Source organism: Panthera uncia, unplaced genomic scaffold, assembly GCF_023721935.1.
Source record: "Panthera uncia isolate 11264 unplaced genomic scaffold, Puncia_PCG_1.0 HiC_scaffold_1616, whole genome shotgun sequence".
Classification (NCBI taxonomy): Eukaryota; Metazoa; Chordata; class Mammalia; order Carnivora; family Felidae; genus Panthera; species Panthera uncia.
In genome coordinates, this window is record NW_026058268.1 from 1 (window position 1) to 17,424 (window position 17,424).

A 17,424-nucleotide genomic window follows, 5' to 3' on the forward strand; every position below is an offset into this window, starting at 1 on the left:
ATGTCCTGGGGTGCCGTCTGAGCTGTGGGCAACAGAGTCCGATATCCAGGGAGCCATCCAAGCTGTGGGCGGCAGGGTCCGATGTCCCGGGGAGCCATCCGAGTCAGAGCCAGAGGTTTGGTGCCACTAGCATGTGGTCATACTGAATGAGGGGGTTGGACAAGCCCACCCAGGGAGTCATATAGGGTATGACGGGAGAGGCTCAGCAAGTGAGCCCAGCAGCCCAAAGGGCCAGGTAAGGAGGGATCCAGGAAAGGACACAGAGAAGAGGCTGCAGGCAGGCAGGAGGGGAGCCGGAGGGAAGAAAGTATGTCTGTTTAGGCAATGGTGTCATCTTGGGAACCACAGCGAGAGACATGGGGTAAGAGCCCTCAGCACACTGTGTGTGTGCCGCGGGCAGGGTGAGCGCGATCACATCTGACTCCCTTGGGGAGGACTTTTCTCAAAGCACAACGTGGCGAGCGGCTGCAGCTGATTCTTATTATTTGTCCTCATGAAAGGACATAACCTGAACGTTCCCTTCTGACTTCAAGTATCAATACCTACAAGGGTGAAGGGTGACGCCCCTCATCAACAGAAGTGTTTGCTGATAGTGGTGACGACTCAGGGTCACTCTGTTTCACAGAAAAAACTGGAATCAGAAGAAACTGAATACAGTGCATCCCTGTTGCGTTGTTATGGCTGTGAGTTTGGCCTTGGGTAGATGGCACAAATAAGCACTTATGGTTTTTGGTAAATAAAAAAAAATCTGTCCTCTGATAAATCATATTCATCTTTTGGTAACAATTATTAGCCTTCGATAACAAGAAATAATCTGTTCTTTTATTACATAACCTTTTAAGAACTGTTTACTTGTTTGTTTTGAGAGGCAGGGAGAGAGCACACACAAATGGAGGCAGGGCAGAGAGAGAGGGACAGAGAGAGAGAGGAGCTGAGGTCTGATGCTTCACTGACTGAGCCACCCAGGTGCCCCTAAATTACCTTTTTTGTTTTTGATTTTTTTTCAATATATGAAATTTATTGTCAAGTTGGTTTCCATACAACACCCAGTGCTCTGTTTTTAATTTTTTTTAATGTTTATTTATTTTTGAGACAGAGGGGGACAGAGAGTGAGTGGGGGGGGGCAGAGGGCGAGGGAGACATAGAATCTGAAGCAGGCTCCAGGCTCCCACCTGTCAGCACAGAGCCTGACACGGGGCTCGAACCCACGAACCGTGAGATCATGACCTGAGCCAAAGTCGGACGCTTAACCGACTGAGCCACCCATGCGTCCCCCCCCGCCCCCCCGCCCCATAACCTTTAATAAAAGTTAATCCTCTGAGTCTGTTAATAAAAACCATTACTGACAATCAAGTTGATGGTGGTGATGGCTTCTGGTGTCATTGAGGCTGCTATTAAATGTCCCAAAGATGCCTAGGTGGCTCAGTGGGTTAAGCATCTTGATTTGGGCTCAGGTCATGATCTTATAGCTCATGAGTTCGAGCCCCGCATCGGGCTCTGTGCCCACAGTACAGACCCTGCTTGGGATTCTCTCTCTCCCTCTCTTTTTCTGCCCCTCCCCTGCTCTCTCTTATGCTGTCTCTCTCTCCCTCAAAAGTAAATAAATATTTTTTAAAAAGGTCCCAAAAGTTTTACTGGGTGCATGTACAGGTGAGTGAACTTCACACATACGTGAACTGTTAACAAAGAACAGGTGTGGGGACTAGAAACCGTGCCCGGTGGGCCTGGGCAATCTAGGCTCTGGTTCTGGTTCTCAGGATGCTTGCGAGGGAGATTTGTCACCTGTAAAATAAAGGGCGGTGGGCAGGATCTCCCCGGTGCCTTCAAGCTCCAACCCCCCGCCACCAACAGAGTATGAGCAGACTTGTAACGGCAAGGAAGTGGTGTAATAAGGCTCCAAGCTGCGTCCCTTCCATCTTTCATAAAATACCCGTTTCTGGGGGAAAAGAACCTGTCACAACTAATATGATGAAGTGTTATCTTTATGAAGAATTCTCACAACTCAATAAGAGACGTGTAACCACGAAAAAATACTTCGCCAAAGAAGACACAGGGAATGTTAACCATGAGAGAATATCCAAACTCATTAGCAATCAAATAAATGCAAATGAAAACGAGCTACTTTTTTATCACCTACCAAATTTACAAATCAAAAAAAAAATGGAGATGTTGTTAGATGGGGGGGAGCAAGTCTGTGTATATAGATACGCAGTGAAAAAAAGAAAGCGTTTTATACTTTTCACGTCCGCGTAATTGGTTCAGGTGTTTTTGGAAAGACAGTTTGTTAATATGCTTTTAAAGTCTTCAAAAATATTTATACCCTTTCATCCAGCAATTCCGCTTTTAGAAATATGTCCTAGGGAAATAATTAAAGATGTGTGCAAAATTTGCATCTGAGGGAGTTCATTAGAGAGCTTTGTTTTTAGAAATAATGATGAAAAGTAAGAAGCAACTGGTATATCCAGGATTAGAGGATTCTTACAAATAAATGATGGTTCATCCGAATAGTGACTAGTCAGGTCATTTTTTTTAGGGTTCATGGTGACAATATGGTATGGAGTGAAAAAAAAAAGGCAGGATACCAAAAGAGATAAAAAATGCCATTTCATTTTTATTTTTATTTGTTAAAGTTTCTTCATTTTTGAGAGAGAGAGAAAGAGCACAAGCAGGGGAGGGACCGAGAGAGAGGAGACAGTGAATCCAAAGCAGGCTCCGGGCTCTGAGCTGTCAGCACAGAGCCCCACGCAGGGCTCGAACCCACAAACCGTGAGATCATGCGCTGAGCTGAAGTCAGACACCTCATCATTTCAATTTTAAAAAGGACCGTGTGTGAGGCACAGAAGCAAGACTAAAAGAAAATATCCCAACACGTTAAATCAGATTAATTTTGATGAGTAGTTTTATATGTGGTTTTTCCCCCACTGAATTTTCCAAATGTTCTTCAATGAGCACATACATTTAATGAACAAATTGTTTTATAATTAGAGAAAAAGCAATCACATTTTTAAAAATACCCCCATTTTGCGGGAAGGGGTGTCTGGGTGGCTCAATCAGTTAAGTGTCTGACTTGGGCTCAGGTCATGAGCTCAGGGCTTATGGGTTCAAGCCCTGAATTGGGCCCTCTGCTGTCAGCGCAGAACCCGCTTCAGATCCTCTGTCCCTCTTTCTCTGCCCCTGCCCCCTGGTTCTCTCCTCTCTCTCTCTCTCTCTCTGTCTGTCTCAAAATAAGTAAACTTAAAAAAGAATACCCCCATTTTGTGTTGAGATGAAACCGAATGTACCATGAATTAGCGGCCAAGCCCTTGTCTACAGCAGGGCAGTTCAACCAGAGTGTGGGGCTACTTTGCTCCCAGGGGAATTTGAACTCAGAGAGCACACAGCCACCAGGTCCTACCCTGGCCAAGTCACAATCGGAAAGTAATCAAGTCATTGGGGAAAAACAATCCCCTATCACATTGGAGAATCTGATGCTTTCAATTCCTTGAGTAGAAAGAGTGGAGGCAGACAAGATCGGGCTATAAAAGGTAAAGTCTTAAAAATAGGGTCCAGCCCCAGGGCAGAGGGGGAGGTGGTAGGGAGTCAGAATCAGGAGCTCCCAGCTACAGGGTTCCCTCCAACTGGGTGTTAGATGGCCTCTCACAGTCTCCATGGTGGGCTTCCATTTCCGGGTCTGTAAAACGAGGGGGTTTGGTCAGACCAGGGGTTTCAGACTTCTTCTTCTTTTTTTCTTTTTTTTTTAATTTTTTTTTTTTTGAGAGAGGGGGGGGGGGGCAGAGAGAGAAAGAGAGAATTCCAAGCAGGCTCCACACCGTCAGCACAGAGCCCAACGCGGGGCTCCAACTCATGAACCATGAGATCATGACCTCAGCCGAAGTCAGACGCTTAACCAACTGAGCCACCCAGGCGCTCCCCGCCCACCCACCCCCCAGACTTCTTTAAGTGGGAGGCCGGCTCAGCTTGATCGGACCCTGGGCTCCAGGCCTGGCCAGCTCTGGGATCAGGATCCCAGGAGCTTTCAGCCCTGATGCCCTGCAGGGTCCCAGGGGCACAGACATGGGGAGGGGTGAGTGGTAGGGCCCCGTGGAGTTGTGTGACACAGTGGTTCTGAACGTGGCCTACTCATTAATCCTTAATTTTTCTCCTGTAAAAAGGGGGCAATGACGCCTTCTAATGTACCGCTTTTTCCGTAGGGGATCTTCTGCGAGAAGGAAGAGAGGGTAGGAAGGTGCTTCTGCGATGCCTTCAGTAGTGCTTACCCTTACGGGTGCCATCACCCAGTCACCTCGAGGTCCCATCTGACCCCCATCTTACGTGGTGCTGGTTACTGACCGCGTCCGGGCACAGGGGGCTGTAGGGATGAGCTCGCCTTCCTCCCCGTCCTGTCGCTGCCGCGTAACGGGCACCACTGCAAACACGATCTCTCTCTCTGAAAACGAGCCATACACACAAAAAAATGATTTGCGTGTCTGGACACAGCGCACAGCTCTAGCACTGGGTTGACACGGAGACAAGTTACTCTCGGGGTGCATCCTGCGCTGCAGATCTTTGTCTTCGCTGCTTTCCGAGAACTCACCTGTGTGTTACTCTGAGCGAGGCCGTTCATTCTGTCGGTCAGCGACGACCCTTCCACTCTCCTCATCCAGCCCTGCTGCGATGTCCTAGCCAGCCGGCAACAGAGAGGGACGAGGTACAAATGACCGAGGAACCCCGGGGAAGTGGGGGTAGGCGGAGAGCAGGTTGGACCAGCTGCATCCAAGGCCCGTCTTGCCACCTGCCGTCAGCCCTGGAGGGGCTGAAATTCAGTTTGGTCTGGTAAGACCAGGAGTGCGATGATAGCAATGTGTCCTTTATTATTGTTTAAAAATATTTTTCATGTTTATTTATTTTGAGAGACAGAGAGAGACAGAGAGAGAGAGACAGAGAGAGAGAGAACGAGTGCGCACACAAGCGGGGGAGGGGCAGAGAGAGAGGGTTCCAAAGTGGGTTCCAGGCTCCAAGCTGTCACCACAGAACCCGATGCAGGGCTTGAACCCACGAGCAGTGAGATCATGACCTGAGCTAAAGTCGGACGTTTAACTGACTAAGCCACCCATGCACCCCAGCAAAGTGTCCTTTAAAATAAACCCCACTCAGGGCGCTTGGGTGGCTCAGTCGGTTAAGCGTCCACCTTCAGCTCAGGTCACGATCTCATGGCTCCTGGGTTCAAGCCCTGCATCGGGCTCTGTGCTGACCCTTCAGAGCTTGCAGCCTGCTTCGAATTCTGTGTCTCCCTCTCTCTCTGCCCCTCCCCTGCTCGTGCTCTGTCTCTGTCTCTCTCTCTGTCTCTCAAAAATACATAAACATTAACAAAAATAACAAATAAAATGAAATAAACCCCACCCTAACAAAATCATGTGGAGAGCTACCATTAGTTTTTACTGAGAATTCGTTTTTATGGGATTTTTATTAGCTTTCTAATCACATCACAATAAATAACTGCCTCGGGATTTTTGCGATTCAACACGTTACACTTTGACCACTGCAGAACTTTCTATTAACTGGCATGTCCTGGGCTGGAGGTTGTGGCTTTCTCTCTTGGGTGCTTTCCTCAGGACCACTGCGATGGGATTTATTTCTTGGAATAATTCAGCAAGTTTCCATTGGATGCCTCCCGTGTGCAAGTGCTAGGGATTCAGACGTGAATACGATAAAACCCTGTTTTCCATGAGTTCGCAGGTTAGTGGAGGAGATACGACTTTAACTCTGCTCTAAGGAGCAGTGTCTGGCCACGGAGGCAATGAGTGCGTGACTCCAGAGTGGGCGAGGGGAGCACTGGGTGGCTGGCGCAGGGAACAAGGGGGCCAGGAGGTGAGGAGATGCCTCCCGAGGGTCCAGGCCAGGGTCATGGGAATGGAAGACGAGCAGGCCTCTGGTTGTTCCTGCATTTGAAATTCACAGTCAGGCAAAAAAGCACAGTGGTAAATAATGTTCTAAAGATCTCCCGTGTGTGTCTATTACCTTTTGTTTAATGAAGTTCTGCTTATTGAAAAATGCAGGCCCTCAGGAGCAGGGCACACAGCGACGCGGACCCCCGGAACCTGCCCTGACACGCCCTTCCCACACTTCGTTCGTAGTGCTCTGCACCCCGAGGTCTCAGTTCCCCACACTGTTCAGGCCGCTGTCCCTCCCCACCCCCACCCCACGACCCGGTCCCGCTCTCAGACACAGACGCAGCCCCATCAGATGGAACGCTTAGTTCACTGACCCTTCTTTCTCTTGTCCCCTTCATGGTCCCTGAGGCCTGACTGCTTTTTTTCTGAAATGTCTCTGGAATCTGTCCCCTCCTTATTTCTCTGTAGGACTTCTCAACAGCCCCTGCTGGCTTCTTTGCCCCATCCATCTTCCCCCTCTATCCAGCCTTTAGACTGGGACCAGGGTAATCTTTCTAAAACACTGCTCAGGACATATCCCAGCCCTGTGCTGAAACCTTTCATGGCTCCCTAGTGCCAATGCCGGAGGGTGTCAAATCATGGCCCATGGCCCACCCACATCAGAATCCCCTAGGCTATGAAATTGCAGATTCTAGGGCCCCACCCCAGACTTTCTGAAACAGCGGGGTCTTAGAACTTGCATTTTTAATAGGCAATCCCAGGAAAATTTTAAGTATCAAGCTGGATAAGCAGAGCCTGTAGAAGAAGCCTGATGTTTAGAGAAGCATCATAACCTGGCTGTCCATTCATTCATATCCTTGCAAGGTCATGCCTCTGCCCAGGGTCCTCCAGACTTCTCAAACCCCACCCCAACATCCTAGGCCCTCCTGCCTCCAGACTCTGTCCATCGGTTCCTTTTTCTTTTCTTTCTTTCTTTTTTTTTTAAAAATTTATTTATTTTTTTGAGGGTGGGGCACACAGAGAGAAGGAGAAAGAGAATCCCAAGCAGGCTCCACACTGTCAGCGTGGAGCCCAACGCAGGGCTCAAACTCACAAACTGTGAGATCATGACCTGAGCCGAAATCAGAGTCGGACACTCAACTGACTGAGCCACCCAGGCGCCCCTGTTCCTTTTTCTTAAAATGCCTTTCTTCCCTCCCTCAGCTACCAAACTCTTACAGACCCTTCAAGGCCCAGCCCTGGAAAGCCTTCCTGGAAAGCCCAAGACGCTGCCTCCTGCTGCACGTCTGCCTGGCATGTGGTCAAGTTCTCCTTCATTCCCTTTCCTGTATTAAATTAGGTTTCGTTCTGCCTGTCTCCCCTACAGTACGGTACCGAGGGCCATGTCTTATTTCTTCATCCTTAACACTTTGTAAAGTGACCAAAACCTAAATGATGAAAAATGGAGAGAGGGTGATCTGTCTCCAGAGAGTGAATTTGGTTACTTTGGTTTGACTGTGGAAGAAAAATGCAATTCGATCTCATGTGTCGAAATGCCTTTCCTAACTGGCTTGTATGCGCAGTATATGACAACAATCCCGCACATAATGAGTAGCTGAAGAAAGCTGAATGATGCTGTGGTCTGTGACAAGTTCCAGGATGTGAGCCCGAGTGAACAAAATGTTCTTGTCAATTTTCTTAGGAATGCTGATGAGAATTCAATTAGAAATTAGAAAAGTTCTGATTTCACCTTTCTAGTCTTTGGTTTACGATTGTTGTTAACAGATGAACACATTTGGCTTCCTTGTACAAGGTATTTTGGTTTTGTGATGGTTCGCAACCTGGGCTGTCCAGTATGGTGGCCACTGGCCACACGTGGCTGTTGAGCCTGTGAAACACGGCCAGTATGATGGGAGATGTGCCGTAAGAGTAAAACACACATGGGGGTTTAAAGACTCACTGTGAAAACCAGATCGTAAAATCTTCATTAATATTTTTTATATTGATTACATGTTGAAATAGTATTTTGGACACACTGGGTCAGACAAAATGGTTATTCACATTCATTTCACCTGTTTCTTGTTAGTTTTTTGTATGTGGCTACTAGAAAAATTTAAATTAGACATGTGGCTTACATTATAGGTCTACTGGATGGTGCCAATCTAGACCCTTCTTACCCTCTACCTTTTTCTATTCCGGACTATTCTGTTTCCTCTTCTCTGCCTCTAAAACATCACCCCCAACAACAAAATCCCCAGCTCTGAAACACCTGCCATTCAACTATGTTACCTGTGACCCTCCTCGTGGTGACCATTTGCACACCCCCAGGTTGTGCTCCCAAATTCCGGGAAGATTTTAGCACCCTGGCTCAGTCTTGTCTTTTCTTTTCTTTTCTTTTCTTTTCTTTTCTTTTCTTTTCTTTTCTTTTTTCTTTTCCCTAACCATATTCCACTATTTCCTAGTCATTTCAATGTTCGGGCAGGTATTTCTTCTAAAGCCCTGGCTCCAGGTCCTGACCTCATCTCATATGACCTTGTCCCCCACTCTCCCTCAGCCGTTCCTTCCCACCGTCATGCTCGACACTTGTCAATAGCGAAAGCCCCCACACTGCTCTGCCTTGGTCTCAAGCCTCCCTTTCTCCCACCCCCATAGCCTATTTTCCAGTTGCCTACCTTTAGTACTTGGGCTTCAAAATCCTCTGATAGCACCGGGATCTATCAGATGGCTCCTATGTCCTGGTCACTGTCCTCTCTCTCATGACATCACCTTTCTCCCAACCCCGTTAAGGTTCCATAGTCCGTCATTGTAGCCATTCCCTTCCGTGTGGTGTAATCCCATTGATGCCTCTCCTTCCCACACTGCACCAGCCTAGTAAAACCCTAGCCCTGGCTAAATCCGACTTCCGTCCTTCACCACGTGCCCACCTGGACAGCTGAACTGTAGCTGGAGAAAGGCACATGTCATGCTGAAGTTTTAAATTCATGAGCACCAGCCTGGGTGGGCTCTAAGTTTTGCCTGAAATCTCACTTTTTGTGCATTTCCTTATTCCTTTCCCCCTTTTCCTGAATTATTTTGCGTGCTGCCCTCTCTCCTTAAACTGTCCGCCTCTCCTCACTCTTAGCTGATGATCCGGCTTCTATCTTTGCTGAAAAAAAGAGACACTGTACATTCAGTAGAGAACTTCTTCCACTTCTAACACTCCTGCCGTCAGCCTGCCCGCCTAGCTGCAAACCCTGCCTTTTCTTCTGTTCTGATGAATCAGTCATGCTACCAGTGAAAGCCCACAGCTCCACCAAGCTCTAGACCCCAAAGCCATGAATCATCAATGGTTTCTTTCCTCCTGGAAAATTCTTATTAGCTTATCAACTCTCCCGGAACTCCCGCAGCCCTCTCCAGTTACCGCTCCATTTCTGCTTGAATTTACATTCAGGTTCCTCAAGAGGGTTGTCTATACTCACGGTCTGCACTTTCTCCCCTCCCATCCTCTCTGGAAGCCATGTTGGTTAACCAGGCTTTCGTTTTCTCTACTCTGCCGAAACTGCTCTCCTCAAGGTCAACAATGACTCTGCTCTAGCGGTCCATTCCCAATTCTCATGTAATCTGAACTTGGACCAGATGTTAGCACAGTTGAAACACGTTAAGCCACCTTTGCTCCCTGGACACCACTCTCCCTCGGCTGTCCCTTCCCTCTTTGCCAGATCCTTCTTGTTTCTTTTGCTTTGTTCTCATCTCCCCAGCCTGTAAACTTTGAAATGCTCCAAGGACTGGTCTTTGGACCTTTTCTCCCTCTTAATTACCTATATTTCCTAGATAATCTCGCTTAGCCTCATGATTTTAAATCTCACCTGGTTGCATACAATACCCGTATTTTTATCCCCAGCCTCTGCCTGTCTCCCCAACTCCTGATGCTACTAGACGTCCTATTTGGCCATTCCATAGGCATTTCACACTTAATATGCCTTTCCTAACCTATTCCACCTGCACCCTGTCCATTCATCAAATGGCTTAAAACTCCTTCTCTCTCTACTAACACATCTCAGCCATCAACAAACTAAATTGCATCCAGAATCCAACCATGTCATGCTGCCTCACAACCACATTCTGGTTCGTGCGTGGTCCATGGTTTACTTTTCTGTGTGGCACTTATTAGGACCCGGCATCTTTGTATTTGTTGTTGCTGTTTGGCTATTGACCACCTTCCTGGTGGAAAATAAACTCCAAGAGGGTAGTGCTTCGTTTCATCCACTGCCGTGTCCCAGCATGTAGAACAGTGCCCGGCAGGAAGCTGGCACTGAATAAATGTTTGGTGAATGAATTTGGGGAACGCGACTGTCTTATTTACAAACTTCTAGCAAAGGCTGGTCTCTACAGCAGATCTCCGGCCAACCGTGCCATGGTATTCTGAATTCTGGTCCTTGTGTTGGGCTCCTGGGGGTATTGGGTCTATATCTTCTGTTTAATTAGGCAATGAAAGGAGAGCTTGCCCTAGTAAAAATAATTTCCCATCCCTTATCAGAGCAGCTAAGGGAAGTGTTAGGAGATGGGGGATGGGGACAGTAGAGGCAGAGGGCCCCTGGGTTCCTGGATCACAGCTCTGGGGGGTAACTGTCCTTCTCAGCAGGCTGCCTGCTCATCTGGGTTTCAGGCACAGCTGCACTGAGCTCAAAACACGAGGCCGTGCCGATGCTGGACTTGTGCTGACTCAGTCCCAAAATATCATGTCATTGAGATGTGCAAACTTCATAAAATATCGCATCCTGTACTGTTCTGCCTCAGGGAAGCTTGTGAGAAAAGGGCAGATTTCTATTAATTTAAAATATTGGTTTGATCAACTTCCTTAAGGTTAATTATTTTGCACTTGTAGGGACCCTGGCCTACAAGGTCAAAGTTCAAAAAGCAAAGAAGGAACAGTGTTTCACGACTACCATCAAAATGACAACGATTTCATGACCACAACAGAAGGTCAAGGACAAGTTAAACTTGGCACCAGGGCGAGGGTATCTGTGGCTGCCTACCTTGTCCTTTGTCGAGGGGGAGGAAGTGGCATCTGTGTGTTTGTTAAGTAACAGGATGAGGGCGGGGCCTGTGCATACATTTAGTTCACAATTCATAAAAGTGTGATAGAAAGTTTCTGAGAATCTTTGCTTTGCAGTCTCAAATATTTAGCATTTTTATTGGTTTCAAGTGAGTGCTTTGTTGAACATCAGTAGTGTTTTCCTGCATGGTCTGGCCTGTGCCTTGTGGGGAGACGACCACACCTCGCAAGGGCTCACCATCTGTCCCTCAGGGCATGTTGGCTTGCACCACACACCTAGGCTGGATAGGTGTCTGGTTTTGCCACAGGTATTGAAACCACATAAGACAAAAATGCCTTCTAATTGTTCACACTTTCAAAAATATCGGAACACTGTTGAACATAATTTGGGTACCTCTTCCCGATCATTTACGCATTGCTTGTGGCACTTTCTGCATCAAAAAAATAATAACAATGACAACATGGACCACACATATATTTTATCTTTGCATGTGAATGCGATTAATCTGGTTCCTCAGGATGGGAGACAGAGTGATGGGAGATGAATGATTTTCAAAATGCCATTCAGAAAGTTGGGCCAGACGGGAAATGGACCCCAAGAGTTCTGCCCCTCTCTGCTTTGCTGGATCCCTGTTGGCCCTGAGCCACAAGCAAACAATAATACAGGATTAAGGGCTATTGGAGGATCAACAAGTCATTAAGTCAGTTCTCTTTTCTGCAGAAATGTCTAGTTTTATCATTGTCAGAGAGACAGCTGTACAGCTTAAACATATTTGTTAGCAACATGAAGTTTACGACCCATAGCTGAGATTCTCCCTGCTACCCCAATGCATCACTTTTCATGGTGTGTTTTTGTTTTACTTGTTTATAGAAAATTACCTGAAGAGCCCCTGCCCCCGGCCTCCTCATGGAGGTGTCGAACATGACATCGTCCGTCGACGAGAAGTCCACGAACACCTCGACTGCCAGGAACACCTCGGTCGGGGACCTGCATCGGGAAATCCCGGTCGTGCACTGGGTGATTATGAGCATTTCCCCTCTGGGCTTTGTTGAAAATGGGCTCCTCCTCTGGTTCCTCTGCTTCCGGATGAAAAGAAACCCCTTCACCGTCTACATCACCCACTTGTCTATAGCAGACATCTCACTGCTCTTTTGTATTTTTATTCTGTCGGTCGACTATGCTTTAGATTATGAGCTCTCTTCTGGCTATTACTACACGATTGTCACATTATCGGTGACGTTTCTGTTTGGCTACAACACGGGCCTCTATCTGTTGACGGCCATTAGCGTGGAGAGGTGCCTGTCTGTCCTGTACCCCATCTGGTACCGATGCCATCGCCCCAAGCACCAGTCGGCGTTTGTCTGTGCCCTCCTGTGGGCACTGTCATGCTTAGTGACCACCATGGAATATGTCATGTGCATTGACAGTGAAAGACAGGGTCACTCTCGAAGTGACTGCAGGGCGGTGATCATCTTTATAGCCACCCTGAGCTTCCTGGTCTTTACTCCTCTCATGGTGGTGTCCAGCACCATCCTGGTGATTAAGATCCGCAAGAACACGTGGACGGCCCATTCCTCAAAGCTGTACATAGTCATCATGGTCACCATCATCATATTCCTCATTTTCGCCATGCCCATGAGGCTCCTCTACCTGCTGTATTATGAGTATTGGTCAGCCTTCGGGAACTTGCATGACATTTCTCTTCTCTTCTCCACCATCAACAGCAGCGCCAACCCTTTTATTTACTTCTTTGTGGGCAGTAGTAGGAAGAAGCGGTTCAAGGAGTCCTTAAAAGTGGTTCTGACCAGGGCTTTCAAAGATGAAATGCAACCCAGGCGCCAGGAAGACAACAGCAACACCACCACGATTGAGACTGTGGTCTGAGCATGGTGGCAGGGAACAGTGGACAAGATGGTGGGACACAGATCATTTGTACTTTGTGCTTGGAATACCACTTCCATATGTCCTAAATAAGACACAGAAGGACACCCATCCCATGTGCATGAGAGACTAATGAGGAGGCTAGACTGTATTCTTGTACTGTATCTTCTGAAAAAGCCTAAAAATGTGTCGGACCTCTATCATTTCTGTACCTATAAAAAAAACATTTTGTTCCTCCTCAGCTTTTCCAGCAACATTTCCCCATGAACTGTAGAAACTACTCTAGCAGGAAGGTTTACAGATGAGTACAGGAAAAGTTAATGAAAGCACTTGCTGGAACTTGAGAAGGTGGAGCGATATGGCAGGAAGAACATGGGCTTTTGGAGTCAGACCGACTCTGTCATTTGCTGCCTGTGTGACCTCAAGCAAGTGGTTTGACCTCTCAGAACCCCATTTCCTCTCTTATAAAATGTTTAATAGTAATAGTCCCCAGGCTTGTAGTGAGGATAAAATGGGGAGATACAGTGTGAATAGCGCTTGGCACATTGTCAACGTTCAATAAATGTTAGTCTTTTCCTCACTCCTTGAAGTGGAAGAAGAAATACACTCCTCTGATTTGTAACACGCACACATACATGCACGCACGCGTGCACACACACACACACAGCTCTATTATATACAAATATTGCTGTGTGTTTTCAAATGTTAAATGTAAATTTATGAAGGTCTTCTGTCTGCTTGAAGCGTGAAAGCCTTTCACAGCACGGCACCTCTACTGAAAACATCTGCAGATGTTATAACATCCAACTAGCCATGTGTTAGAGCATCATCTGAGGTTGTGAAGAAACACATTTGGCCACCAGTAGAGGAGTTTCACATGGCTTTTCCTTCCCTCTGTGGGAATGCTTGATGTAATGGAAGTCTGTTGGGAAATCCTTTGCTTGATATAAGTTTTCATGAATGGAACTCAATTCATGACTTTGTGAGGGTGATTGTGCTTTTGGAGCCTCCCATCCCACCCCCATGAAATGAAATGATGAAGTGATGGGTTATTTATGGCCACAAGGTTCTCACCTGCAGCCAGATGCAGGTTTCTGTGCTTCGGACTTCCTCTCCTCTTGAGCACTTCTTTGCTCTAGTCTTGGGAGAAGGCACAACAGCAGGGGCTGATGAGAGTGGCCACATCTTGGAGGGGCCCTGGGCATTTTTCCCAAGAAAATCTTTGCAGGGCTTTGTCAGTACCTTAGTGCTCTGCTTGCTTGCCACGACTTGTGTCTAAGTCTTTACAGTGTGTCCTGGGTTTCACCCGTGAAACCTACTGTGGCCCATAGACTACGTTACTACGTTTCATCTCATTCTGCCCCTTCTAGGTGCCCCATGAAAGTGGCCATGCTTTGTGTGGGTCTAGGGGAGTAAACTGTTCACTCCCATAAATGAGCCCATTAGGATTTGTCTTAACCATTTGTCTCCGAAGGGTCACAGACGCTGTGATGAAAGGATTCTCTGTTGCTGTCTCCTTCATCTCCATCTTCTGACTTTGAAAGAAATGACTGCGTGTGAGCTGATCATGGGGGCAACTTCATTGGGGGAGATGATTGAGTCCCTCCCGCCCAGCCGACTTTGGAGGCAAGCGGCTCTTCTGTGGGGGATGACATCTGATTCAGAAACCAGGCAGCTTGCTTTCAGGAGCCCAGATGGGTGTGGAGCACTGACATTTAGAATGATCTTGTTTTTGATGGAAAACAGAGCATCTTCCCTGGGACAGAACAGAATACGGAGGTCAGAGCTCTCTCCTCTGTTTGCCACCATCCCCCCAGTGCTGTGCTGGCCTCTGGGGCAATAGAAAGGGATCTGCCTCATCTCATCTCAAAGGGATATTTGGTCTCAAAGAGGAACCTGAAGACCCGTGGGAAACAAGGAGTTTTCGCCCACGGAAAATACGATGAACTCATAAGAAGCCTTCATCAATTGCCTTCCTGCAGATAAGGTGGGGAAATTGAATGTGACCATAAATATAAAAATTCTTCTGACCTTTTAAAGAGCAAGGCCTGGCAAACAGGTAGGATTCAGTTTGTCAGTGTTGTAAGGACGAATTCCTCTCTTTTACCTAAACACATTCCCTAAAGTGAACTATAAGATTAAAACTCAAGCAAGAAGATTTAAGTCAATATGCATATATGGAGAGTTGACTAGCTAACTTGTACCCCTTGTGCATTTAGACACTTGGCCTGAGTCATTGTAGGCCAGGGGGTGCCGTTTCTGAGAATTCCCTGAGCCTGGGAGGAGCATGTTCAGATATAATGACTGTCCTTGATGAAGGGAACAAATATGCCTGGATGGTCTGCTCTGCCAAACTCCATGATGTAAACAAGCCCCTGTGTTCTAGAATCAGAGAGGAAGACACACACGTGTATCTACAGCTCCAAGATGGGCACAGATCAATGTTAGGGGAGTGTTCTAAACAAAGTGGTGTTGCCATCAAGAGGAAGGTGAAATCCCACCTCGTGTAGTAAAAAAGGAGTGTTTCATGGAGGTGTCCTTTGGTTGCTTGAGGGCAGGTAGGATTTCAGTGGGTCAGGGAGGAGGGGATTCCCCAAAAGAGTGCGGCATGAGCAAAGGCAGGCGGTGGCGAAGGAGAAGCAGGGCCAGTTGCTGTCACTTGTATGGGCTGGCTGGAGCAGCAGACCTTGGAGATCCACATGGTCCTGCTTTCCACCCCACTCCTCTCTCTTTGATGCCGTTGTCTTTGGTCTTCCATCATCATATTCTTCAAGATTCTTGGAACAGAGTCCCTGGGCCTCCTCTCCACACCCATTCTTACTGACATCCAGCCTGGCCGTGGGTGGTGGTCCAATTTCGTATCGCCACAAGTCCCCCACTGGCCTCCATCAGGTGGTGAGGTGACCCGGTGACCTCAGCTGTTCTCCTTTCTGGGCTACACTTGAGCCTTACAACAACTCACCAATCTACTCCCACAAACAAAAATCCCACAGGTCTGCCTTCTGACCGTGATCTCCTGTCCTTCACATCATTCACTTTCTGCCCCCACTGCTTTGAACTTCTACCCACTGAGACCACCTGTCCCTGACCTCTGTGTCTGCCACATCTATGTGTCCCCTCTGTGTCATCTCTGTCTCTGTGCAATGAGACCTCTGGTGTCCCTGACACAGTCACTCTCACTGTCCCCCTTGATTCCCTTGCCCTTGCCCTCTTGCTCTTCCATTTGCCCTTCGTCTGGTTGTCCCTGATCCAAACCAGGCTGCCGAGCAGCACAGAGAACCCGACCATTTAAGGAGGGAGCAGGGAAGGGCAAGGGAAGAGGTGGGAAGCCTCTAAATCTGTAGGCTAGGATTAAAAATGAGAGCTGGAGGGAAGGTGGCCAACTAGAACTCAAGAAAAGAGATATTTTCAAGAAAAGTGTGAGCAGTGTGTCCGGTGCCACAGAAGGTGTAGGTAGAAAAGAGCCCGTGGGACACGGCATTGAGGCGGTCACTCGTGGAGGAGGGCTTCTGCACAGTCAAGGTCTTAACAGCTTGGTCCCTCTTCATGAATCATGCCCTGGGCAGCTCTTCCAGACCCTCTCCCTCCTCATCTCTCCGTCTGACACCTTTCTCCCCACTGCCACTCTTTCCTCACCACCTTGCTTCATAGATTACTGAAAGCCAATCAAGGCCATTAGGCAACAACTCTCCAAGGCTCTCCTCTGTCCAGGGTGACGTCATCAACATTGTCCCTTCTTTCTCTCTTGCCTGAAGATTTCTCTCCCCTTCCACATTTTCCTGTCCATTGCTCTCTCAGATAGTCGTCTTACTCCTGTATTAGCAACCAATGTTACTTTTTAAATTTTGTTTTGTTTTATTTTATTTTTATTTATTTTATTTTCTGTAAAAAGCCAAGTCCTGATAGTGGTCTTAGGCTTCTACATGACCCAACTCCCCTAACTCTCCCTGGGGTTAGTGGGGCTCCTCTTCCAGCCACACCTGCTTCCTAGGAATCCTGTGAAGATGCCAAGTGCACTCCCACCTATGGGTTTTCACTTTGATGAGCTTTGATGTTCATTCTACTTGGATTGTCCTCCCCCCACGCCAGGTCCCTGCTCACCTCCCCTCTTCCCTCAGGCTTCTTGTCAGATGTCACCTCAGCAGGGAGGTGCCCCCCACTCCCCTCACCCCCCCATGGCCACCAGCCTCCCATCTCTCCCCAATTGGCTCCTTTTCTCCTCAGAGCTCATCTCATTGTCCTGTTGCTCGTCCCTCCGTGGGTTTGTTCATTCTGGAGGATACGCTGCTGGAGGGCAGGACTTCCTTTTGCTCGTGGCTGTGGCCCCAGCCCCTGGAGGAGCAGGCGCTCCTTACTTGCTGCAGTGGCGGGATCACTGCTCCCTCCCAAGCTCGGGTCACTCCCATCTTAACACAAACCAACTGTCAAAAAACAAAAGCCAATCCCTCTAGTCCTATTCAGCTTCTGTCTCATCTCCCTTTCTTCACAGACAACCTTCTGGAAAGGCTCCTCCACACTTGCAGTATGGACTCAGCTATGGTTCATCCCTCCACACAGAATCCAGCCCAGCTTGGAATATGAGTGACCTCCATATTGCCGTGTCCGACAGGCTCTTTTCTACCTACCCTTCTATGGCACCGGACACACTGCTCATACTT

At 47.8% G+C, this 17,424-nt stretch overlaps 1 protein-coding gene across 1 annotated transcript; it reads left to right on the forward strand.

The window, feature by feature from the left end:
* The first annotated feature begins 11,791 nt into the window (after positions 1 to 11,791).
* Positions 11,792 to 12,862, forward strand: LOC125917248 (proto-oncogene Mas). The gene has a single exon (XM_049623498.1). It carries the CDS (start codon positions 11,792 to 11,794, stop codon positions 12,767 to 12,769), a length of 978 nt encoding a protein of 325 aa, XP_049479455.1. The 3' UTR covers positions 12,770 to 12,862.
* Positions 12,863 to 17,424: the final 4,562 nt, after the last annotated feature.